At 40.7% G+C, this 26009-nt stretch overlaps 1 protein-coding gene across 1 annotated transcript in view; it reads right to left on the bottom strand.

The window, feature by feature from the left end:
- The window catches only part of POLD1 (DNA polymerase delta 1, catalytic subunit), a 384813-nt gene that overhangs the window by 5547 nt on the left and 353257 nt on the right, over positions 1–26009 (bottom strand). Inside the window, exon 24 of the mRNA XM_053690816.1 lies at positions 4407–4520. Coding sequence (XP_053546791.1) covers positions 4407–4520 — 114 coding nt within the window. The remainder of the gene's footprint in view (positions 1–4406; positions 4521–26009) is intronic.

The following is a 26009-nucleotide window of genomic DNA, read 5'->3' as shown; positions in this document are numbered from 1 at the left end:
TTAGCAGAATAAGCTATTTCATATACAAAAATATACATAAAGGAACAATTCCCCATACATTTTTAACTCTGCAGCGGGTATAACAAATAATTAGAAACATTAAGAAGAAAACAATTTTACAGCGCACTTTACACTAGTCAACATTCAACTGTGCTGTGGGAAATGACATTGTCCGGTGAAATTTGTATATTTTGTATGCAAGACTAGCCGTCTTCTTGGAAGAGCTTAAAATAACCTCACATGGGGCCTGATTCTCAAAAACTCACAGGGATTGATGAGAAATCATCATCTTATTTAACTGATCACCTTATTATAGAAAGTGAAAAGCTGGTATATTATATATTAAAGGGACACTAAACCCACATTTTTTCTTTCATGATTCAGATAGAGAATACAATTTTAAACAACTTTCCAATTTACTTCTATTATCTAATTTGCGTCATTTTTTAGATATCCTTTGTTGCATAAAGAACAATGCACATGGGAGAGCCAATCACATGAGGCATCTATGTGCAGCAACCAATCAGCAGCTACTGAGCCTATCTAGATATGCTTTTCAGCAAAGAATATCAAGAGAATGAAGCAAAATAGCTAATAGAAGTAATTTAGAAAGTTGTTTAAAACTGCATGCTCTTTCTAAATCATGAAAGAAAAATGTGGGATTTAATGTCCCTTTAAACAGTCTAAAAGCATTACAACCTGGGTTGTTTTGAATCATTTAAAAGAAAGAAAAAGCAAAACAATAAACCACACTTTAGATCCAGTTGATTTTTTTCAGTGTTAGTAAGTGAAGAAAAAACAAGTATTTGCATTATAAATAGAAAGAAAAAAAAAAAAAAAAGAAACACGGCCCACTAGTGTGGAGTCTGCTACAGACAAATGCTTCTCATATTTAGTTCTGCTTTACTGTGTATTGCATAACCGAGTCTTGTTACCCAAGCAAAGTCTCAGCAATTTTGATGATGTAAAACCATGGTCAGGACCCCCAGTTTCCTGCCACTTTACAGCCCCAGACAACACCGCAATATTTGCAAAGCCTCTTATCTACAGTCTCTTATAAATAACTTGTTTAAAACAAGGTTCCAGATACCCCAGCATAAATAACTTGTACATTGAATTGAAACGGATCCGGTTTGGGACAAGTGTTCCCAATGTGAAGCTAAGCTGCAAAATATGAATTATAAACTGCGGATAAGATGGAGTTAAAGGAACCGTAAACACCCTGTAATTACAATATAATATATAATAATACATAATAGTAGATAAGCCAAGTATTATCATTTTTAATATGAACATCCTTTTTACTGCAACTATTTTTCAGTAGACAAACTTCAGCCACAATTTGCCTTATTAGTAGAAGCCAACCAGGGCTTTAGTTCATAGACAACAAAACTAGCCACTGTCATAAAGTTAGTATAAAATGCAGTTATCTATTAGCCCATAAGTGACAAATATGTAGCAGGGCTAACCTTGAGAAGTCAGCAGGGTGCATTTAGAGATCTGAGAATTCGAATTTGCGCAATTTAAAAAAAAAAAAAGTTAAATTACATGAAATGGGGACAAAATAAATAAACCTTAAACATTTTATATACAAATCTCAATGTGGTTATTCATAAGTTTCTTCAGTTTGGTTAGTTTGATTAAAATGTCAAGATCCCTAAGGCATACTGGGATTGCACTAAAGAAGCAGGCAAATACAATTTAATGTAGCATCAAATTACTGTGCTCTAGAAGCAAAATTCCCTTTTCCTGCTTGCTCTTCAATTGGATGCTCTCTAGTTTGTAATTACACCAATAAGTCAGTCCCTTTAAGGGAAACATTGTAGTACAAAAATGACATGCTCTAATTCATAAGAACTCCCAATCCTGCAAGTTTATGTTTTTAACCTCTACAAAGGGGTTCAACAAATGAAATGCCGCTCAGAAGCCGCAGAGAACTGCTGATATGGACCAGACACGGCTGATGAGCAAATTGGCAGCGGAAGACATTTATAAAATAGCAGCAGAAAAGAACAGAAAGCAGCAAATAATGCCCTAATCAATGTAAAGACACCACGATCTTAAATACACAGACACCTCCTCCTTATCTTTACCCCAGTGAACACCCACCGGCATACGTGGTAAAGATCTAACAAAGGGCTTCACTACAGTATTCCCTAACTATATACCGGTATTGAAACTATATGGATTGGCATCTTGTAAAATACATTTAGATAAGTTTTCCCTCCTACACTGAGAGAACTGATCTAATTGTATTTTAAACTATAACAGTTTTAAATCGATAAACAGACAGTAACAGTAATTAAAGCCACAAAATGGTCGCCTAGAGTGAATTAAAGGGACACTAAAACCAAATTTTTCTTTTGTGATTCAGATAGAGCATGCAATTTTAAGCAACTTTATAATGCACTCCTATTATCAATTTCTCTTTGTTCTCTTGCTATCTTTATTTGAAAAGCAGGAACGTAAAGCTTAGAAGCTGGCCCATTTTTGGTTCAGCACCTGGGTACCGCTTGCTGATTGGTGGCTAAGGGCAACCACCTGAAACTTAAAACATCTTCATTGCACAAAAGAACTCCCTGGGACCCACAAGTTAGCAGATTTTTTTCCTATTACATCACTTAAAGGGACAGTATACACTCATTTTCATAGAACTGCATGTAATAGACACTACTATAAAGAATAAGATGCACAGATACTGATATAAAAATCCAGTATAAAACTGTTTAAAAACTTACTTAGAAGCTCTCAGTTTAAAAGGTTATTGGAAAGCCCACTGCAAGTGGGAAATAAGACACTCCCCCCTCCCCCTTCTTTTGCATATGAAAAAGACCCTTTACACAAACAGGAGCAAGCTGGAGTAGGTAGCTGACGGTATTGTCATAAAACTTTGGGGCTTGGTTAGGAGTCTGAAAATCAGAGTAATGTTATTAAAAAATAAGCAAAATTATACATTTAAAAAAACAAAAACATTTTTTATGGGCTATATAAATAGATCATCTACAAAACATTTATGCAAAGAAAAAATGTGTATAATGTCCCTTTAAGTAGCTGCCTGTTTCCTATGGACAGTCAAATTATGAAAAAGGAGGAACTCTATCTTCACTGCACTGTTTCGGAACTGAAGAAACACCCATGGTGGTGTAATGTCTTAGGGACAATCCAGTGATGCTAAAAAAGAAATTCCCCCCATTTGGAAAATGTAAAATAACAAAGAGAGGCTAAGGTTTGTGAATACGGCAGAGCCCTAAAAGATGTTAAATTAACCCAGAATTAAATTTACAGTACTTTGCTTTTTATTCACAACAGAAACATATTCTAGTAAATTCAAATTCTAAAGATAGTATATTTTGTGCATTGTTATGAAATTTTGGGACTTCACCTTCTAAATTTACTTTACAGATGTAGGCTTGTTATTATAAACAACTTGTGATTGGCTGTTACAGATACAGAAGTAGCCACACAGCATTTATATAATTTGTCTATGACAAAGTACCACTGTGGAGTGCTGTCACCCCTTTTCTATAACTGCTGTTCAACTAACTGAACTTACTTGCTCAATATCTTACAAAAATAATCTCAGATTTTTTTTTCTTTTTACCTTAAAGGGATATGAAACCCAATTTTTTTTCTTTCATGATTCAGATAGAGCATACACTTTTAAGCAACTTTCGAGTTTACTCCTATTATCAATTTTTCTTTGTTCTCTGGGTATCTTTATATGATGAGAAGAAATTTAAGCTTAGGAGCCAGACCATTTTTGGTTCAGCACCTGGGTAGCCATTGCTGATTGGAAAGAAAAATTGATAATAGGAGTGAATTCTGAAGCATGAAACAAAAAATGTGGGTTTTATATCGGCTTGTAATATCCAGAGAACCATGGTGCCAGACGTACAGAAGATGTTTATTCTGGCTCCTATGTTTGGATTATGTTATATATTTGTATACAAACACCCTTGTCTGAGAGCTAAAATTTAAATATTTTGTCAACCTCAAAGTTAAACCTTTTGCTACATTGTCTCTAGTAAGTGACTGCTATTTGTCCATGGCACACGACAATGCACTAGGTCTGTCCTGTGCCTCAACACAGCCCAGTGAACAGCAGCAGGTGTAAAAGTCCCTGGCACGTTTCTGGGCAGGTGGGGGTCTAGGAAGGTCACATAGACATGAGTAAGTTTAACAAAAGGTGTTGTGTATAGCTTCTCAAAACTTCCTCAAAAGGTGCATTCCTAGAGGCAATAATATTTTTCTTGTCACAGTGGCTGGTAACAATACATCAATCAATTTCCTAAATTCACATTCCACAAGCGATGACCATAAAACTGGGAGTAACCATTGGAATCCGAGGCTGTTAGAGTAAAGTGAATGAATAACAACTTTATATGGAAGCATTTTCAGCTACTCACCATCATGATTTAGCGAAGCTTTGCACCCAATGCAAGTGCTGCGTTTCTTGGCGAACGCCATCAGACCCCCAACCTTTGAGGTCAGCACCGTCTTGCAGCGTGTATGCTCCCCCTCTGAAAAGCAAAGAGAATACCTGTCACCTTACTTTTCCTCGCCAGACGTTGTGACGCCTATTAATCAGTCACAGATTTCTTTACTCCCTGCACAATTCAAGACTCTTCTCATAAGGAGAATTTGTTTATACAAGTGAAGAGTCCCCCCATTATAAGTTTAAGATTTGAATTTTCTTCCATCAACAATTACTGATTAAATTAATACAAAAACTGAATTCTGAAAATCATAATAAAAATGGGATAGCAGTATTTTTTAGCTAATAGGTTCTGGATTTTAAAGATTTATAACAAAAAGAAAATGTATGCTTAACTGATAAATTTATTTATTTTTTGACACAATGAGTCCACGGATTATCTTAATTACTAATGGGATATTCACCTCCTGGTCAGCAGGAGGAGGCAAAGAGCACCACAGCGGAGCTGTTAAATAGCTCCTCCCTTCCCTCCCACTCCAGTCATTCGACTGAAGTTAAAGGGACACTGAACCCAAATTTTTTCTTTCACGATTCAGATAGAGCATGCAATTTTAAGCAACTTTCTAATTTACTCCTATTATCAAATTTTCTTCATTCTCTTGGTATGTTTATTTGAAAAGCAAGAATTTAAGAAGTTTAGATGCTGGCCCATTTTTGGTGAACAACCTGGGTTGTCCTTGCTGATTGGACAGCACCAATAAACAAGTGCTATCCATGGTTCTAAACCAAAAATTGGCTGGCTCCTTAGCTTAGATGCCTTCTTTTTCAAATAAAGATAGCAAGAGAACGAAGAAAAATTGGTAATAGAAGTAAATTAGAAAGTTGCTTAAAATTGCATGCTCTATCTGAATCACGAAAGAAAAAAATTGGGTTCAGTATCCCTTTAAGGAAAGAAAGGAAAAGCCAAGGAGCAGAGGTTTCTGAAGTGAACAATAACCCACAACCTGTCTAAAGGAACAGGGCGGGCTGTGGACTCATCGTGTCAAAAAAGAAATACATTTATCAGGTAAGCATACATTTTCTTTTCTTTTTTAAGACACTATGAGTCCACGGATCATCTTAATTACTAATGGGATCCAATACCAAAGGTAGAGTACACAGATGAAACGGGAGGGACAAGACAGGGAACTTAAACGGAAGGCACCACTGCTTGAAGAACCTTTCTCCCAAAAAGCGGCCTCAGCTGAGGCAAAAGTGTCAAAACTGTTGAACTTTGAAAAAGAGCAAAGAGAAGACCAAGTTGCTGCCTTGCAAATCAGCTCCACAGAAGCTTCATTTTTGAATGCCTATGAGGAAGTTACAGCCCTCGTGGAATGAGCCGTAACCATCTTGAAAGGCTACTGTCCAGCAGACTCATATGCAATACGTATGATAGTCTTCAGACCAAAAAGAAAGAGAAGTAGTCGTAGCTCTCTGTCCCTTACATGTTCCTGAAAAAACTACAAACAATGCAGAAGACTGACGAAAATCCTTAGTTGCCTGCAGATAAAACTTTAAGGCACGGACCACATCCAAATTGAGTAGACGTAATACCATCTGAGAACTCGGATAGGGACACAAAGAAGGAACAATATTCTCCTGATTAACATTCCGATCAGAAACTACCCTAGGAAGAAATCCTAATATAGTACGTAAAACTACCTCATCAAAATGAAAAATAAGATAAGGGTACTCATACTGCAATGACGAGTGCTCTGACACTCTGCGAGCAGAAGAAATGGCAACAAGATAACAATTTAATATCTAAGGAATGCATAGGCTCAAACGGAGGCCGTTGGAGAACATTGAGAACCAAATTCAAACTCCATGGAGGAGTAACTTCTTTGAACACAGGTCTGATTCCGACCAAGGCCTGACAAAATGATTGTACATCTGGAACACCCGCCAGACAGCTGTGAAACAAAATAGATAAGGCAGAGATTTGACTCTTTAGGAAACTTGTCGATAATCCTTTCTAGTTACAGGCTTACGAGTAGTTTCCATTCTGAAGGACGGTACACTAAAACAACTTCCGCTTACGCAGGTTAGTGGACACCAGATGCACACGTGAAATCAGATAGCAGGAGCCCTGCCTGAGACCGAACCCACCGCCTCCCGTTTCGGGAGCAGTGGAGCTAACCACTGAGCCACATATCCCTAGAGTGTAGACTCTTGAGATCTAAAAAACATAATTTATGTAAGAACTTACCTGATAAATTAATTTCTTTCATATTAGCAAGAGCCCATGAGCTAGTGACGTATGGTATATAAAATCCTACCAGGAGGCGCAAAGTTTCCCAAACCTCAAAATGCCTATAAATACACCCCTCACCACACCCACAATTCAGTTTAACGAATAGCCAAGAAGTGGGGTGAAAAAATAAGGAGTAAAAAAGCATACAAAAAGAGGAACTGGAAATAAAATTGTGCTTTTATACAAAAATCATAACAACCAAAAAAGGGTGGGCCTCATGGACTCTTGCCAATATGAAAGAAATTAATTTATCAGGTAAGTTCTTACATAAATTATGTTTTCTTTCATGTAATTGGCAAGAGTCCATGAGCTAGTGACGTATGGGATAGAAATATCCAAGATGTGGAACTCCACGCAAGAGTCACTAGAGAGGGAGGGACAAAATAAAAACAGCCATTTCGCAGAAAAAAAATAAATCCACAACCCAAATATAAGTTTATTCTCAAAAAATAAAAACTTAAATCATAAGCAGAAGAATCAAACTGAAACAGCTGCCCGAAGAACTTTCAGAACTTTCCTACCAAAAACTGCTTCCGAAGAAGCAAACACAACAAAATGGTAGAATTTAGTAAATGTATGCAAAGAAGACCAAGATGCTGCTTTGCAAATCTGATTAACCGTAGCTTCATTCTTAAAAGCCCAATAAGTGGAAACTGATCTAGTAGAATGAGCTGTAATTCTATGAGGCTGGGCTTTACCCGACTCCAAATAAGCTTGATGAATCAAAAGCTTTAACCACGATGCCAAAGAAACGGCAGAAGCCTTCTGACCTTTCCTGGAACCAGAAAAGATAACGAATAGACTAGAAGTCTTAATGAAATCTTTAGTGGCTTCAACATATTTCAGAGCTCTCACCACATCCAAAGAATGTAAAGATCTCTCCAAAGAATTCTTAGGATTAGGACACAAAGAAGGGACAACAATTTCTCTATTAATGTTGTTAGATTTCACAACCTTAGGTAAGAATTTAAATGAAGTTCGCAAAACTGCCTTACCCTGATGAAAAATCAGAAAAGGAGATTCACAAAAGATAGCGGATAATTCAGAAACTCTTCTAGCAGAAGAGATGGCCAAAAGGAACAACACTTTCCAGGAAAGTAGTTTAATGTCCAAAGAATGCATAGGCTCAAATGGAGGAGCCTGTAAAGCCTCCAAAACCAAATTAAGACTCTAAGGAGGAGAGATTGATCTAATGACACGCTTGATACGAACCAAAGCCTGTACAAAACAAATATCAGGAAGTTTAGCAATTTTCCTATGGAATAAAACAGAAAGAGCAGAGACAAACCTTTATCCAAACCATCCTGAAGAAACTGTAAAATTCTAGGAATTCTAAAAGTATGCCAGGAGAATTTATGAGAAGAACACCATGAAATATAAGTCTTCCAAATTCGATAATAAATCTTTCTAGAAACAGATTTAAGAGCCTGCAACATAGTATTAATCACAGAGTCAGAGAAACCTCTATGACTAAGCACTAAGCATTCAATTTCCATACCTTCAAATTTAATGATTTGAGATCCTGATGGAAAAACGGACCTTGAGATAGAAGGTCTGGCCTTAATGGAAGTGGCCAAGGTTGGCAACTGGACACCTGAACAAGATACTCATACCAAAACCTGTGAGACCATGCTGGAGTCACCAGCAGCACAAACTATTGCTCCATGATGATTTTGGAGATCACTCTTGGAAGAAGAACTAGAGGCGGGAAAATATAAGCAGGTTGATAACACCAAGGAAGTGTCAACGCATCCACTGCTTCCGCCTGAGGATCCCTGGACCTGGACAGGTACCTGGGAAGTTTCTTGTTTAGATGAGAAGCCACCAGATCTATTTCTGGAAGAGACACATCTGAACAATTTGAGAAAATACATCTGGGTGAAGAGACCATTCTCCCGGATGTAAAGTCTGACGACTGAGATAATCTGCTTCCCAATTGTCTATACCTGGGGTATGAATCGCAGAAATTAGATAGGAGCTGGATTCCGCCCAAATAAGTATCCGAGATACTTCTTTCATAGCTTGAGGACTGAGAGTCCCACCATGATGATTGACATATGCCACAGTTGAGATATTGTCTGTCTGAAAACAAATGAACGGTTCTCTCTTCAACAGTGGCCAAAACTGAAGAGCCCTGAGAATTGCACGGAGTTCCACGGAGTTGATTGGTAATCTCGCCTCTTGAGATTTCCAAACCCCTTGTGCTGTCAGAGATCCCCAAACAGCTCCCCAACCTGAAAGACTCGCATCTGTTGTGATCACAGTCCAGGTTGGACGAACGAAAGAGGTCCCTAAAATTATACGATGGTGATCTAACCAGCAAATCAGAGAGTCGAACATTGGGATTTAAGGATATTAATTGTGATATCCTTGTATAATCCCTGCATCATTGGTTCAGCATACAAAGCTGGAGAGGTCTCATATGAAAACGAGCAAAGGGGATCGCGTCCGATGCTGCAGTCATGAGACCTAAAACTTCCATGCACATAGCTACTGAAGGGAATGACTGAGACTGAAGGTTCCGACAGGCTGAAACCAATTTAAAACGTATCTTGTCTGTTAGAGACAAAGTCATTGACACTGAATCTATCTGGAAACCTAAAAAGGTTACCTTTGTCTGAGGAATCAAAGAACTTTTTGGTAAATTGATCCTCCAACCAGGTCTTTGAAGAAACAACATTAGTTGATTCACGTGAGATTCTGCAGAACGTAAAGACTGAGCGAGTACCAAGATATTGTCCAAATAAGCAAACACCGCAATACCCCGCCTCCAGAGAAAGCAATCTGGATTTAGAAGTCATATCAGCATTCCAAGATTTGAGCAACAAAGCTCTTCTAGCTAAAATAGCTAAAGACATATCTAACATCAATTTTGATGATATCAAAAATGGCATCACAAATGAAATTATTAGCATGTTGAATCAACTTAACAATGCTAGACAAATCATGATTGATACTTGTTGCGCTAAAGTTTCCAACCAAAAAGTTGAAGCAGCTGCAACATCAGCCAAATCAATTGCAGGCCTAAGAAGATGACCTGAATATAAATAAGTCTTCCTTAGATAAGATTCAAGTTTCCTATCTAAAGGATCTTTAAAAGAAGTACTATATTCCGTAGGAATAGTAGTACGTTTAGCAAGAGTAGAGATAGCCCCATCAACTTTGGGGATCTTTTCCCAAAACTCCAATCTAACTGCTGGCAAGAGATACAATTATTTAAACCTTGAAGAAGGAATAAAAGTAGTACCAGGCCTATTCCATTCTTTAGAAATCATATCAGAAATAGCATCAGGAACTGGAAAAACCACAGGAGGTTTATAAACAGAATTTAAACGTTTACTAGTTTTAATATCAAGAGGACTAGTTTCCTCCATATCCAATGTAATCAACACTTATTTTAACAAAGAAGAATAATACTCCATTTTAAATAAATAAGAGGATTTGTCAGTGTCAATATCTGAGGCAGGATCTTCTGAATCAGATAGATCCTCATCAGAGAAGGATAAATCAGTCATTTGAAATTTCATCAACTCTATGAGAAGTTTTAAAAGACCTTTTACGTTTATTAGAAGGCGGGATGGCAGACAAAGCCTTCTGAATAGAATCAGAAATAAATTTTAAATTTACAGGTATATCTTGTGCATTAGATGTTGAGGGATCAGCAACAGGTAATGAACTACTACTAATGGATACATTTTCTGCATGTAAAAGTTTATCATGACAACTATTACAAACCACATCTGCAGGTATAATCTCCACAAGTTTACAACAAATGCACTTAGCTTTGGTAGAACTATTATCAGGCAGCTTGCAAATGTAAGAGAAAAAAACAACATATAAAGCAAAATTATCAATTTCCTTATACGGCAGTTTCAGAAATGGGAAAAAATGCAAACAGCATAGCCCTTTGACATAGAGGCAAATACGAATGGGGTCTTAAATAATGAAAATATTTAACGGCAAGTATGAGGCACAACAAACAGAAAAATATTTTTTGGCGCCAAAAACGCCACACTCGCGTCATAGATGAAGCAACCTTGTGAAGGACTTGGCGTCAACTAAGACGACGGAAATGACAAATTTGCGTCAATGAATTTAACTTCGAGCCAAAAAAATCTTGCGCCAAGAATGACGCAATAAACTTTGGCATTTTGCGCCCTCGCAAGACTAAAATTTAAAAGCCCGCAAATTTAAAAGAAAGTAAATTTGAAAAAGAGACTATACCCCAGGTAAGAAATACATTTTCATAAAAAAAGCATTTCCCAGACATGAAACGGACAGTCTCAAAAAGGAAATATACTGAAAACCTGAATCATGGCAAATATAAGTACAATACATATATTTAGAACTTTATATAAATACATAAAGTGCCAAACCATAGCTGAGAGTGTCTTAAGTAATGAAAACATACTTACCAAAAGACACCTATCCACATATAGCAGATAGCCAAACCAGTACTGAAATGGTTATCAGTAGAGGTAATGGGATATGAGAGTATATCGTCGATCTGAAAGGGGAGGTAGGAGATGAATCTCTACGACCGATAACAGAGAACCTATGAAATAGATCCCCATGAGGAAAACCATTGCATTCAATAGGTGATACTCCCTTCACATCCCTCTGACATTCACTGTACTCTGAGAGGAATCAGGCTTCAAAAAATGCTGAGAAGTGCATATCAACGTAGAAATCTTAGCACAAACTTACTTCACCACCTCCACAGGAGGCAAAATTTGTAAAACTGAATTGTGGGTGTGGTGAGGGGTGTATTTATAGGCATTTTGATGTTTGCGAAACTTTGCCCCTCCTGGTAGGATTGTATATCCCATACGTCACTAGCTCATGGACTCTTGCCAATTACATGAAAGAAAGTGGTCTGAAGGTTCCCTTTTTTAAAAAAAAAATGTATTTATTTTTTAGAAACCACAAACCAATTGGGGTAAAAACCCTAGACCCTGTACCTGAATTGGAACTGGAACAATCACTCCCAGGTCTAAGAGGTCTCCTATGCAGTGTAAGAATGCCTCTCCCTTGGTTAGATCTGCAGATAATCATAATCTTAAAAGCACCTGCCTCTGGGAGGAAAACTTTTAAACTCAAATTTGTATCCCTAGGACACTATTTTCTATTGCCCAGGGATCCTGAACATCTCAAACCCAAGTCTGAACAAAGGCAGAAAGTCCGCCCCTTCCAAGATCCGATCTCGGATCGGAGGCATGTCCCTCATGCTGTCCTCGATTCAACAGCAGGCTATTTGTTTTTTGTTTTGTTTTTTAAATTTCAAAAAGGATTATTTTCATCAAGCCAGGTCCCAACAAGGTCTTCCCCTTGTAAGGAACCGATAAAAAGCTTAGACGTAGAGTATACATCCGTAGAACAATTTTTTTTTTTTTTAAATTGACACATAAAAAATGTTACTGTCTCTTTAAATTTTAGAGGTAATTTCTTATTTCCGAGTGCAGAAGCAAGCAAATTAGCAATTCGCAAAGAAGCAATGTCTTGTGCAGCAATTCCAGATGGAAATGGCAAGAAACCGCAGGGCACTGCATGTGAGATAGGAAAATTATTGTACACTCCTTTAATCAACCTGCCTCATATATAACAGAATAATTAAATAAAAACTTAACCAGTTGCTAATAAAAACCAATATATAGCAAGTGACATTGTCACTTTAAATGTTAAACGTAAAATATCTTTATTTTTTTGCTAAGTCATGAAGATGTATGAGAGAATTGTCAGAACACTATTTATACCTCAGCTTGACCCAGCTGAGGCGACAGACAGCCTGTCTATACAAACAACTGTACTTATTACAGCGCTGGCTGAAGCGCAAGCAGTTATGCAAGAATTCCTTTGTGTCTTCCGATAACCGGAAGTGACAGGAAGAAAGATTTCAATACGGCGCCATCCTCCCCTCCTAGCGCTATATCCACAGAACTGTCAGGAGGGAGGAGAGAAAACCTTGGCGCCGATTAGCAGCTCCGCCCCTCGTGGGCATTACCCAAGTCAGCTCCCGGTCGCAATAGTCTGAGTAAAGGCACCGGGAGCAAAAGGCTAGACCTCACTGAATTGGACTCTACTCAATTTAAACAATGCTACGCCACTGTTATCGCGGAAACACCGCTCACACTGACACTTCCATATACATAAAGAAAAATTCAACATGTAATATCCCAGTCGCCATTTCTATCTATAGCCACCGGAATCAAGCAGACAGACTGAGAATGCATATGATAAGAATGTCTAAACAGCTGCTCAGTCCGATTCCACTGTTAGCAGAGTCTCCTCTGTGCATCTGATGATACATAATAAGCATTGCACAGAATTTAATTGGTCAGCCCCTTAGGCTTGTAGACAACTCCACATGTCTAAGAGCACACCCGCAATGCAAACCCATATGCAAATTTCTGTGTGCAAATAAAAAACGTTACTGTCTCTTTCACCCAGGCAGCCTTATTATTAGACCTGGGAATGAAAGACATGCCAGTGCCTGCGTCCTAACTGCCTTAATGTCCCCTATTAAAACTAGGAGAGACTGAATCCAAGTATGAGGATAGATGGAAATTTAATAAAGTGCCCAAACTTTCTCTGAGATCCTCTACCCCCAGAGAAAAGGTTAGCAGTTACCTCATTGTCTGCCTGGCAGCAAGGCAGTTGCCAGGTTTAAGAGGTCCTTTCCCTCCCATGGACCTGGAAAGAAACAAAAGTCCTGAGTAAAAATCCTTCAGGTTTTCTTAGTCAGGGCAGCATCAGTTTGGGAGACACAGTGAGAATTATGTCCCACAAGTTCCCATTGTTCTAAAGCCACCAAAGCTCTACTGTAGAGACTGCTATGGACTACGGCTACACCCTAGAACAAAGCAGCACACTCTGGCACTACTTTAAAAATAATAAACTCTTGATTGAATAATCTTTTCTAACACCTCACTTTACCTCTTCCTATCACTAACGTAGGCAAAGAGAATGACTAGAGTGGGAGGATAGGGAGGAGTTATTTAACAGCTCTGCTGTGGTGCTCTTTGCCTCCTCCTGCTGACCAGGTGGTGAATATCCCATTAGTAATTAAGATGATCCGTAGACTCATTGTGTCTTAAAAAAGAAATATAAAAAACAGAATTTATGTTTACCTGATAAATTACTTTCTCCAACGGTGTGTCCGGTCCACGGCGTCATCCTTACTTGTGGGATATTCTCCTCCCCAACAGGAAATGGCAAAGAGCCCAGCAAAGCTGGTCACATGATCCCTCCTAGGCTCCGCCTTCCCCAGTCATTCGACCGACGTAAAGGAGGAATATTTGCATAGGAGAAATCATATGATACCGTGGTGACTGTAGTTAAAGAAAATAAATTATCAGACCTGATTAAAAAACCAGGGCGGGCCGTGGACCGGACACACCGTTGGAGAAAGTAATTTATCAGGTAAACATAAATTCTGTTTTCTCCAACATAGGTGTGTCCGGTCCACGGCGTCATCCTTACTTGTGGGAACCAATACCAAAGCTTTAGGACACGGATGAAGGGAGGGAGCAAATCAGGTCACCTAGATGGAAGGCACCACGGCTTGCAAAACCTTTCTCCCAAAAATAGCCTCAGAAGAAGCAAAAGTATCAAATTTGTAAAATTTAGTAAAAGTGTGCAGTGAAGACCAAGTCGCTGCCTTACATATCTGATCAACAGAAGCCTCGTTCTTGAAGGCCCATGTGGAAGCCACAGCCCTAGTAGAATGAGCTGTGATTCTTTCAGGAGGCTGCCGTCCGGCAGTCTCGTAAGCCAATCTGATGATGCTTTTAATCCAAAAAGAGAGAGAGGTAGAAGTTGCTTTTTGACCTCTCCTTTTACCAGAATAAACAACAAACAAAGAAGATGTTTGTCTAAAATCCTTTGTAGCATCTAAATAGAATTTTAGAGCACGAACTACATCCAAATTGTGCAACAAACGTTCCTTCTTTGAAACTGGATTCGGACACAAAGAAGGCACGACTATCTCCTGGTTAATGTTTTTGTTAGAAACAACTTTCGGAAGAAAAACAGAATTTATGTTTACCTGATAAATTACTTTCTCCAACGGTGTGTCCGGTCCACGGCGTCATCCTTACTTGTGGGATATTCTCTTCCCCAACAGGAAATGGCAAAGAGCCCAGCAAAGCTGGTCACATGATCCCTCCTAGGCTCCGCCTACCCCAGTCATTCGACCGACGTTAAGGAGGAATATTTGCATAGGAGAAACCATATGTTACCGTGGTGACTGTAGTTAAAGAAAATAAATTATCAGACCTGATTAAAAAAACCAGGGCGGGCCGTGGGCCGGACACACCCTTGGAGAAAGTAATTTATCAGGTAAACATAAATTCTGTTTTCTCCAACATAGGTGTGTCCGGTCCACGGCGTCATCCTTACTTGTGGGAACCAATACCAAAGCTTTAGGACACGGATGAAGGGAGGGAGCAAATCAGGTCACCTAAATGGAAGGCACCACGGCTTGCAAAACCTGTTAAACACTAAAAAACTCTAAGCCATCTCCGTGGAGATGTTGCCTGTACAACGGCAAAGAGAATGACTGGGGTAGGCGGAGCCTAGGAGGGATCATGTGACCAGCTTTGCTGGGCTCTTTGCCATTTCCTGTTGGGGAAGAGAATATCCCACAAGTAAGGATGACGCCGTGGACCGGACACACCTATGTTGGAGAAACCAGGTTTAGTACGTAAAACCACCTTATCTGCATGGAACACCAGATAAGGAGGAGAACACTGCAGAGCAGATAATTCTGAAACTCTTCTAGCAGAAGAAATTGCAACCAAAAACAAAACTTTCCAAGATAATAACTTAATATCAACGGAATGTAAGGGTTCAAACGGAACCCCCTGAAGAACTGAAAGAACTAAATTGAGACTCCAAGGAGGAGTCAAATGTTTGTAAACAGGCTTGATTCTAACCAGAGCCTGAACAAAGGCTTGAACATCTGGCACAGCTGCCAGCTTTTTGTGAAGTAACACAGACAAGGCAGAAATCTGTCCCTTCAAAGAACTTGCAGATAATCCTTTCTCCAAACCTTCTTGAAGAAAGGATAGAATCTTAGGAATTTTTACCTTGTCCCAAGGGAATCCTTTAGATTCACACCAACAGATATATTTTTTCCATATTTTGTGGTAGATTTTTCTAGTTACAGGCTTTCTGGCCTGAACAAGAGTATCAATGACAGAATCTGAGAACCCTCGCTTTGATAAGATCAAGCGTTCAATCTCCAAGCAGTCAGTTGGAGTGAGACCAGATTCGGATGTTCGAACGGACCTTGAACAAGAAGGTCTCGTCTCAAAGGTAGCTTCCATGGTGGAGCCGATGACATATTCACCAGGTCTGCATACCAAGTCCTGCGTGGCCATGCAGGAGCTATCAAGATCACCGATGCCCTCTCCTGATTGATCCTGGCTACCAGCCTGGGGATGAGAGGAAACAGCGGGAATACATAAGCTAGTTTGAAGGTCCAAGGTGCTACTAGTGCATCTACTAGAGTCGCCTTGGGATCCCTGGATCTGGACCCGTAGCAAGGAACCTTGAAGTTCTGACGAGAGGCCATCAGATCCATGTCTGGAATGCCCCACAATTGAGTAATTTGGGCAAAGATTTCCGGATGGAGTTCCCACTCCCCCGGATGAAATGTCTGACGACTCAGAAAATCCGCTTCCCAATTTTCCACTCCTGGGATGTGGATTGCAGACAAGTGGCAGGAGTGAGTCTCCGCCCATTGAATGATTTTGGTCACTTCTTCCATCGCCAGGGAACTCCTTGTTCCCCCCTGATGGTTGATGTACGCAACAGTCGTCATGTTGTCTGATTGAAACCGTATGAACTTGGCCTTTGCTAGCTGAGGCCAAGCCTTGAGAGCATTGAATATCGCTCTCAGTTCCAGAATATTTATCGGGAGAAGAGATTCTTCCCGAGACCAAAGACCCTGAGCTTTCAGGGGTCCCCAGACCGCGCCCCAGCCCACCAGACTGGCGTCGGTCGTGACAATGACCCACTCTGGTCTGCGGAAGCTCATCCCCTGTGACAGGTTGTCCAGGGACAGCCACCAACGGAGTGAATCTCTGGTCCTCTGATCTACTTGTATCGTCGGAGACAAGTCTGTATAGTCCCCATTCCACTGACTGAGCATGCACAGTTGTAATGGTCTTAGATGAATTCGCGCAAAAGGAACTATGTCCATTGCCGCTACCATCAAACCTATTACTTCCATGCACTGCGCTATGGAAGGAAGAGGAACAGAATGAAGTATTTGACAAGAGTTTAGAAGTTTTGATTTTCTGGCCTCTGTCAGAAAAATCCTCATTTCTAAGGAGTCTATTATTGTTCCCAAGAAGGGAACCCTTGTTGACGGAGATAGCGAACTTTTTTCTACGTTCACTTTCCACCCGTGAGATCTGAGAAAGGCCAGGACAATGTCCGTGTGAGCCTTTGCTTGTGGAAGGGACGACGCTTGAATCAGAATGTCGTCCAAGTAAGGTACTACTGCAATGCCCCTTGGTCTTAGCACCGCTAGAAGGGACCCTAGTACCTTTGTGAAAATTCTTGGAGCAGTGGCTAATCCGAACGGAAGTGCCACAAACTGGTAATGCTTGTCCAGGAATGCGAACCTTAGGAACCGATGATGTTCCTTGTGGATAGGAATATGTAGATACGCATCCTTTAAATCCACCGTGGTCATGAATTGACCTTCCTGGATGGAAGGAAGAATTGTTCGAATGGTTTCCATTTTGAACGATGGAACCTTGAGAAACTTGTTTAGGATCTTGAGATCTAAGATTGGTCTGAATGTTCCCTCTTTTTTGGGAACTACGAACAGATTGGAGTAGAACCCCATCCCTTGTTCTCCTAATGGAACAGGATGAATCACTCCCATTTTTAACAGGTCTTCTACACAATGTAAGAATGCCTGTTTTTTTTATGAGGTCTGAAGACAATTGAGACCTGTGGAACCTCCCCCTTGGGGGAAGCCCCTTGAATTCCAGAAGATAACCTTGGGAGACTATTTCTAGTGCCCAAGGATCCAGAACATCTCTTGCCCAAGCCTGAGCGAAGAGAGAGAGTCTGCCCCCCACCAGATCCGGTCCCGGATCGGGGGCCAACATCTCATGCTGTCTTGGTAGCAGTGGCAGGTTTCTTGGCCTGCTTTCCATTGTTCCAGCCTTGCATTGGCCTCCAGGCTGGCTTGGCTTGAGAAGTATTACCCTCTTGCTTAGAGGACGTAGCACTTGGGGCTGGTCCGTTTCTGCGAAAGGGACGAAAATTAGGTTTATTTTTGGCTTTGAAAGACCTATCCTGAGGAAGGGCGTGGCCCTTGCCCCCAGTGATATCAGAGATAATCTCTTTCAAGTCAGGGCCAAACAGCGTTTTCCCCTTGAAAGGAATGTTAAGCAATTTGTTCTTGGAAGACGCATCCGCTGACCAAGATTTTAGCCAAAGCGCTCTGCGCGCCACAATAGCAAAACCAGAATTTTTCGCCGCTAACCTAGCCAATTGCAAAGTGGCGTCTAGGGTGAAAGAATTAGCCAATTTGAGAGCATGAATTCTGTCCATAATCTCCTCATAAGAAGAAGAATTATTATTGAGCGCCTTTTCTAGTTCATCGAACCAGAAACACGCTGCTGTAGTGACAGGAACAATGCATGAAATTGGTTGTAGAAGGTAACCTTGCTGAACAAACATCTTTTTAAGCAAACCCTCTAATTTTTTATCCATAGGATCTTTGAAAGCACAACTATCTTCTATGGGTATAGTGGTGCGTTTGTTTAGAGTAGAAACCGCCCCCTCGACCTTGGGGACTGTCTGCCATAAGTCCTTTCTGGGGTCGACCATAGGAAACAATTTCTTAAATATGGGGGGAGGGACGAAAGGTATACCGGGCCTTTCCCATTCTTTATTTACAATGTCCGCCACCCGCTTGGGTATAGGAAAAGCTTCGGGGGGCCCCGGGACCTCTAGGAACTTGTCCATTTTACATAATTTCTCTGGAATGACCAAATTCTCACAATCATCCAGAGTAGATAACACCTCCTTAAGCAGAGCGCGGAGATGTTCCAATTTAAATTTAAATGTAATCACATCAGGTTCAGCTTGTTGAGAAATTTTCCCTGAATCTGAAATTTCTCCCTCAGACAAAACCTCCCTGGCCCCCTCAGACTGGTGTAGGGGCACTTCAGAACCAATATCATCAGCGTCCTCATGCTCTTCAGTATTTTCTAAAACAGAGCAGTCGCGCTTTCGCTGATAAGTGGGCATTTTGGCTAAAATGTTTTTGATAGAATTATCCATTACAGCCGTTAATTGTTGCATAGTAAGGAGTATTGGCGCACTAGATGTACTAGGGGCCTCCTGTGTGGGCAAGACTGGTGTAGACGAAGGAGGGGATGATGCAGTACCATGCTTACTCCCCTCACTTGAGGAATCATCTTGAGCATCATTTTCTCTAAATTTTGTGTCACATAAATCACATCTATTTAAATGAGAAGGAACCTTGGCTTCCCCACATACAGAACACAGTCTATCTGGTAGTTCAGACATGTTAAACAGGCATAAACTTGATAACAAAGTACAAAAAACGTTTTAAAATAAAACCGTTACTGTCACTTTAAATTTTAAACTGAACACACTTTATTACTGCATATGTGAAAAAGTATGAAGGAATTGTTCAAAATTCACCAAAATTTCACCACAGTGTCTTAAAGCCTTAAAAGTATTGCACACCAAAGCTTTAACCCTTAAAATAACGGAACCAGAGCCGTTTTTATATTTAACCCCTTTACAGTCCCTGGTATCTGCTTTGCTGAGACCCAACCAAGCCCAAAGGGGAATACGATACCAAATGACGCCTTCAGAAAGTCTTTTCTATGTATCAGAGCTCCTCACACATGCATCTGCATGTCATGCTTCCCAAAAACAAGTGCGCAATAGAGGCGCGAAAATGAGACTCTGCCTATGATTAGGGAAAGCCCCTAGAGAATAAGGTGTCCAATACAGTGCCTGCCGGTTATTTTACATAGTTCCCAAGATTAAAATAATTCCTCAAGGCTATGGAGTATAAAATATGCTTATATATAAATCGTTTTAGCCCAGAAAATGTCTACAGTCTTAAAAGCCCTTGTGAAGCCCTTTTTTCTCTTCATGTAATAAAAATGGCTTACCGGATCCCATAGGGAAAATGACAGCTTCCAGCATTACATCGTCTTGTTAGAAATGTGTCATACCTCAAGCAGCAAAAGTCTGCTCCCTGTTTCCCCCAACTGAAGTTAATTCCTCTCAACAGTCCTGTGTGGAAACAGCCATCGATTTTAGTAACGGTTGCTAAAATCATTTTCCTCTTACAAACAGAAATCTTCATCTCTTTTCTGTTTCAGAGTAAATAGTACATACCAGCACTATTTTAAAATAACAAACTCTTGATTGAATAATAAAAACTACAGTTAAACACTAAAAAACTCTAAGCCATCTCCGCGGAGATGTTGCCTGTACAACGGCAAAGAGAATGACTGGGGAAGGCGGAGCCTAGGAGGGATCATGTGACCAGCTTTGCTGGGCTCTTTGCCATTTCCTGTTGGGGAGGAGAATATCCCACAAGTAAGGATGACGCCGTGGACCGGACACACCTATGTTGGAGAAATAAAATTACTTATTTTGTTAAAACACTTTGTTTTTAAACGTATTTCACACGCAAAAAGCAGTGCTTTGTTTTTCCTGCAAAGACATTCGGAAGAGGAATAATTACGTATCTAGCAGACACTGTTCGTGTACAGCATTAGTGTCCATCAAGAGCGCAACTTTGCAGAGTGGGACAATATATCTAGCATACATTTAGTTTTTAATGATGTATTCAAAGCAAAGATTAGCCTGTGAATAACATCTCTAGATGCTTTCTTTTTTTTAATTATATGAGTTGTTTAACCATTGGAAAACTAATTGTAAAGTTATTGTGTCTATAAAGCTATAGAAGCTGCCATGTGGTTTCCTTCTCTGCTAAGGCCAATAAGAGACACCTGAATATGGGTTATTAAAATGGGCAACCAATGACTGTGTAGAATATAGTTCTAACAGGAACTGGAAAACTTGAGATTTTCAGTGTTAAATTACAGGGAAAGGGGACAAAATTGAAAATTAAAGCATATTGCAACATTTTTTAAAGTACACATTAAGGGCTAGATCACAAGTAACGTGCAAACGATTTTTTGAGGGTTTTCGCGATCGTTTGCGCTCCATTTAAATTGCGCTGATATTACAAGTTGAGCACAATCACGATTTACGCTAGAACCATTACCTCAATCTCAGAGAGCTCTGTCTAACTGTATTGAGTAAATAAAAACACTTAAAAAATATATTACAAAGTAAAGTTAGACTTATAATAACACTGTCTAATAAAAATCATTTAAATAAAAAATATTGCACACAAAATTTATTAGTGCTCAAAGATACGAGATCTTGGGTGTTTAAAAATTTGATTAAAAACAAGGGCACTTTAATTTATCAAAATTTACATTTCACTTGTGTTGTGAAAAAATACTTACCTTTTAAACTTGACAGCAGCTCCAGCTTCCTCCGGTCGTCGCAAGCCATTTCTGATGTCAGAAATGATGGATAGGTCATCCTCCAATAACGGCTTCCCCAGGGGGAATCCGTGTCTGATTCAATGCCGTGATTGGAGGAAGCCGGATTCATCATTTTAGACCCAGGAAGTAGGCTTTGTCTACTCCTGGAATGTGGAACGCGGATAGACAACAATTGTGGGTCTCTGCCCACAGAATAATTTGGGCCACCTCTGTCATGGCCAAGGAACTCTGAGTTCCCCCCTGGTGGTTGATGTACGCCACTGGAACCAGATAAACCGGGCTAAAGCTAGCTGAGGCCATGCCAGTAGAGCATTGAAAATCACTCTCAGTTCTAAAATGTTTATGGGGAGATGTCTCCCCCTGAGTCCATAGACCCTGAACCTTCAATGATCCCCAGACTGCTCCCCAACCTAGAAGGCTAGCATCCGTGGTCACAACCACCAAGGAAGGTCTGCGGAAGCAAGTTCCCTGGGAGAGGTGTTCCTGAGACAACCACCATGGAAGAGAGTCCCTTGTTGCCTGATCCAGATCTATTTGTGGAGACAGATCCGTATAGTCGCCGTTCCATTGTCTTAACATGCACAACTGCAGAGGTCTGAGATGGAACCGAGCAAACAGAATGATGTCCATGGAAGCTACCATCAAACCAATTACCTCCATACACTGAGCCACTGACGGTCGAGGAGAGGACTGAAGAGCAAGACAAGAATTGAAGATCTTTGACTTTCTGACTTCTGTCAGAAAAATCTTCATTAACAGGGAGTCTATTATGGTCCCCAAGAAAACTACCCTTGTAGCTGGAACCAGAGAACTCTTTCCTAGATTCACCTTCCATCCGTGTGAGAGAAGAAAAGACAAAAAGATCTCCGTATGAGAGTTTGCTTGTTGAAAAGATGACGCCTGAACCAGAATGTCGTCCAGATAAGGCGCCACTGCAATGCCCCAAGACCGAATCACTGCGTAAAGAGCCCCCAGAACCTTTGAAAAAGTCCTGGGAGCCGTGGCAAGACCAAATAGAAGAGCCACAAACTGGAAGTGATTGTCTAAGAAAGCAAACCTCAGAAACTTTTGATGATCCTTGTGAATAGGAACATGAAGGTAAGCATCCTTTAAGTCTATGGTTGACATAAATTAACCCTCCTGAACGAAGGGAAGGATGGAACGAATAGTTTCCATCTTGAAAGATGGTACTCTGAGAAACTTGTTTAAAACACTTCAGATCCAGAATTGGTCTAAAAGTTCACTCTTTTGGGAACCACAAAAAGATTTTAGTAAAAACCCAGACCCTGTTCCTGCGGAGGAACAGGAAATATTACCCCTAGGGCGGAAAGATCCTTAACACAATTTAAGAACGCCTCTCTTTTTATCTGGTCTACAGGTAATCTTGAGAGAAGAAACCTGCCTCTGGAGGGGGGGGGGGGGGAGGTCTTGAATTCTATCTTGTATCCCTGAGATACGATGTCCACCATCCAGGGGTCTGGAACATCTCTTATCCAGGCTTGAACAAAAAGAGAAAGTCTGCCCCCTACTGGATCCGAGATCGGGGGCTGACCCTTCATGCTGATTTGGAGTCAGATGCAGATATCTTAGACTGTTTCCCCTTGTTCCAAGACTGACTAGACCTCCAGGAAGATTTGGATTGATCTTGCTTAGAGGAAGAGGAGGAAGAGGTCTTACCTCTAAAGTTGGGAAAGGAACGGTCCTTTCTGTTTATTCCTTTTATCATGAGGAAGAAAAGAACCTTTTCCCCCTGTGATATCAGAAATTATTTCAGCCAAACGAAGGACCAAACAAGGTCTTACCTTTGTAAGGAATCCCTAAGAGCTTGGTTTTGGATGAAACATCCGAAGACAAGGACTTAAGCCATAATGCTCTGCAAGCTAAAACCGCAAAACCAGAAATTTTTGCTCCCAGCTTAATAACTTGTAAAGAAGCATCCGTGATAAAGGAGTTGGCTAACTAAAGAGCCTTAATCCTATCCTGGATCTCCTCAAGAGGAGTATCTGTCTGAATAGAATCAGATAAAGCATCAAACCAGTAAGCTGCTGCACTGGTAACAGTGGCAATAAACACCGCAGGCTGCCATTGGAGACCCTGGTGTACATACATCTTCTTTAATAAAGCCTCCAATTTTTTATCCATCTGATCCTTAAAAGAACAACTATCCTTAATGGGAATAGTAGTCCTTCCACCTTAGGAAGCGTTTGCCACAACTCCTTAATAGAGTCAGTAATAGGAAACATTTTCTTTAAAATTGGAGGAGAAAAAGGAATTCCAGGTCTCTCCCATTCCCGTGCAATAATCTCAGCAGCACGGTCAGGAACAGGAATTACCTCCACCGCAGAGGAAGCATCAAAATACTTTTTCAGCTTACTAGCCTTCTTAGGGTTAGCTACGATAGTCGTATCAGAGTCATCCAAAGTAGCCAAAACCTCCTTAAGTAACAGACGGAGTTGTTCCAGCTTAAACCTGAAGGAAACAACTTCAGAATCAGAAGAAGGAATTAAACTGAGTCTGAGATTTCACCCTCAAAAGCTACCAAAGTATCTTCATCCTCAGACTTCTGAGAAGAAACACTCTGATTAACCCCTGTTAAATTAGAAACCTTATTAACAGATTCTTTAACGTTCCTCTTGCACTTTCCCTGCAGCATGGGAAATGCAGACACCGCCTCAGATACTGCAGAGGATACGAGGGCAGCAATATCTTGCAAAGTAACTCCAGAAGGAGCATGAGAGGAAGCGCAGGGCACTGCATGTGGAGATGAAATTGATTGAGACGCTTGAGGAGAAAGCTGCAGGACATCTAGTACAGGAGGCACCTGAACAGCATCCGCCTTATATAATGATGGCTCAGGGTCAAAAAGTCTATTCCTATAACAAAAGGTTCTTTCAATACAGGAAGAACAAAAAGGAACTGGTTTCATCTGTGCATCAAAACATAAGCTACAGGTAAAATCCTGCAAGGCCTCCTGGTCCATGTTATACACAAAAAATGAAAAAAGCAAAACAAAAAATAAAAAGTTTTTCTCTCTCTTATTTTTTTTTTAAATTATTTCCATAAAGATAAAGAAGTCCCACTGAGACCCTGTCTTCTATCATTTACAATACATCCACAATGAAAGTAAAATGAAACAATCTTACCGGAATCTATGCCGTGGAACAGTAACACGGTCGTTCAAGTTTGACATATAGTAGCAGCGCTTCTGGCATGGACTTGAGTGAAGAGAGCAGGTAGCGAAACTCGTCAACGTTGATTGCTCACGGCGCTGTTAATATGAGTCGGGATGGTTTTGCAGAAAGACTCTCCCTGTATCTCCGGACTCTTTCATCCAAGCTCTCACTGAGAGGCTGACAGGACTACTTAAAACTCCAGTCCAATCTCGAAGAGTACTACCCTCCATAAGAGACTAATTCGTATCTTCCGACACTTCTCTGCCAACCTCCTGTGACGAAAGGCAAAGAATGACTGGGGGATGAGGGGAGGTATTTAGGCCTTTTGCTGGGGTGTCTTTGCCTCCTCCTGGTGGCAAAAGTCTGTATTTCCCAAAAGTAATGAATGCAGCTGTGGACTTTCCCCATTTAAGAAGAAAAAAAACAATTTAGTATGAAGTACCATCTTATTCGCATGAAAAATAAGTTAAGGCGAATCACACTGTAGAGCTGAGAGTTCAGAAACTCTGCGAGCAGAAAAAGTAGCGATAAGAAACAAAACCTTCCAAGATAGCAACTTAATATCTACAGAATGCATTGGCTCAAACGGAGCCTGCTGCAAAACCAGGTTAAGGCTCCAAGGAGGAGCAACAGGTTTAAACACAGGCCTGATTCTGACCAGGCCCTGACAAAAGGAATGAACATCTGGCACATTCGGCAGACGCTTATGTAAAAGAATAGATAATGCAGAAATCTGACCTTTCAGAGAACTGACTGACAACCCTTTCTCCAGACCTACTGGAGAAAAGACAAAATTCTAGGAATCCTGACCCTACTCTAAGAGAAGCCCTTCGATTCACACCAATATAGCTATTTGCGCCATACCTTATGGTAAATTTTACGAGTAACAGGCTTGCGAGCCTAAAGCATGGTATCAATGGCAGACTCAGAAAACCCACGCTTAGCCAGAACTAAGAGTTCAGTCTTCAAGTAGTCAGCTTCAGAGAAACGAGATTTGGATGAAGGAAAGGACCCTGAATTAGAAGGTCCTTCCTCAGAGGCAACCTCCAAGGAGGAAGAGATGACATCTTCACTAGGTCTGGAAACAAGATCATGCAAGGCCATGCAGGAGCTATTAGAATTACAGATGCTCTCTCCTGCTTGATACGAGCAATGACTCGTGGAAGGAGCGCAAACAGAGAAAACAGGTATGAGAGAACGAAGTCCCAAGGAACCGCCAGAGCATATATCAGGGCGGCCTGAGGATCTCTTGACCTTGAACCGTACCTTGGAAGCTTGGTGTTCTGACGAAACGCCATCAGATCCAACTCCGGCAGCCCCCACTTGAGGGTTAACCTGGGGAACACCTCCGGATGGAGAGCCCACTCCCCGGGATTAAAGGTTTGTCTGTTCAGGAAATCCGCCTCCCAGTTGCCCACTCCTGGAATGTGGATGGCAGATAGAAGACAATTGTGAGCTTCCGCCCACTGAATAATCCGAGTCACCTCCTTCATGGCCAAGGAACTCAAAAGTTC

Source organism: Bombina bombina, chromosome 8 (genome assembly GCF_027579735.1).
Source record: "Bombina bombina isolate aBomBom1 chromosome 8, aBomBom1.pri, whole genome shotgun sequence".
Lineage (NCBI taxonomy): Eukaryota > Metazoa > Chordata > Amphibia > Anura > Bombinatoridae > Bombina > Bombina bombina.
The sequence above is the reverse complement of the archived record's forward strand: the minus strand, read 5'-3'. Positions and strand labels throughout refer to the sequence as shown.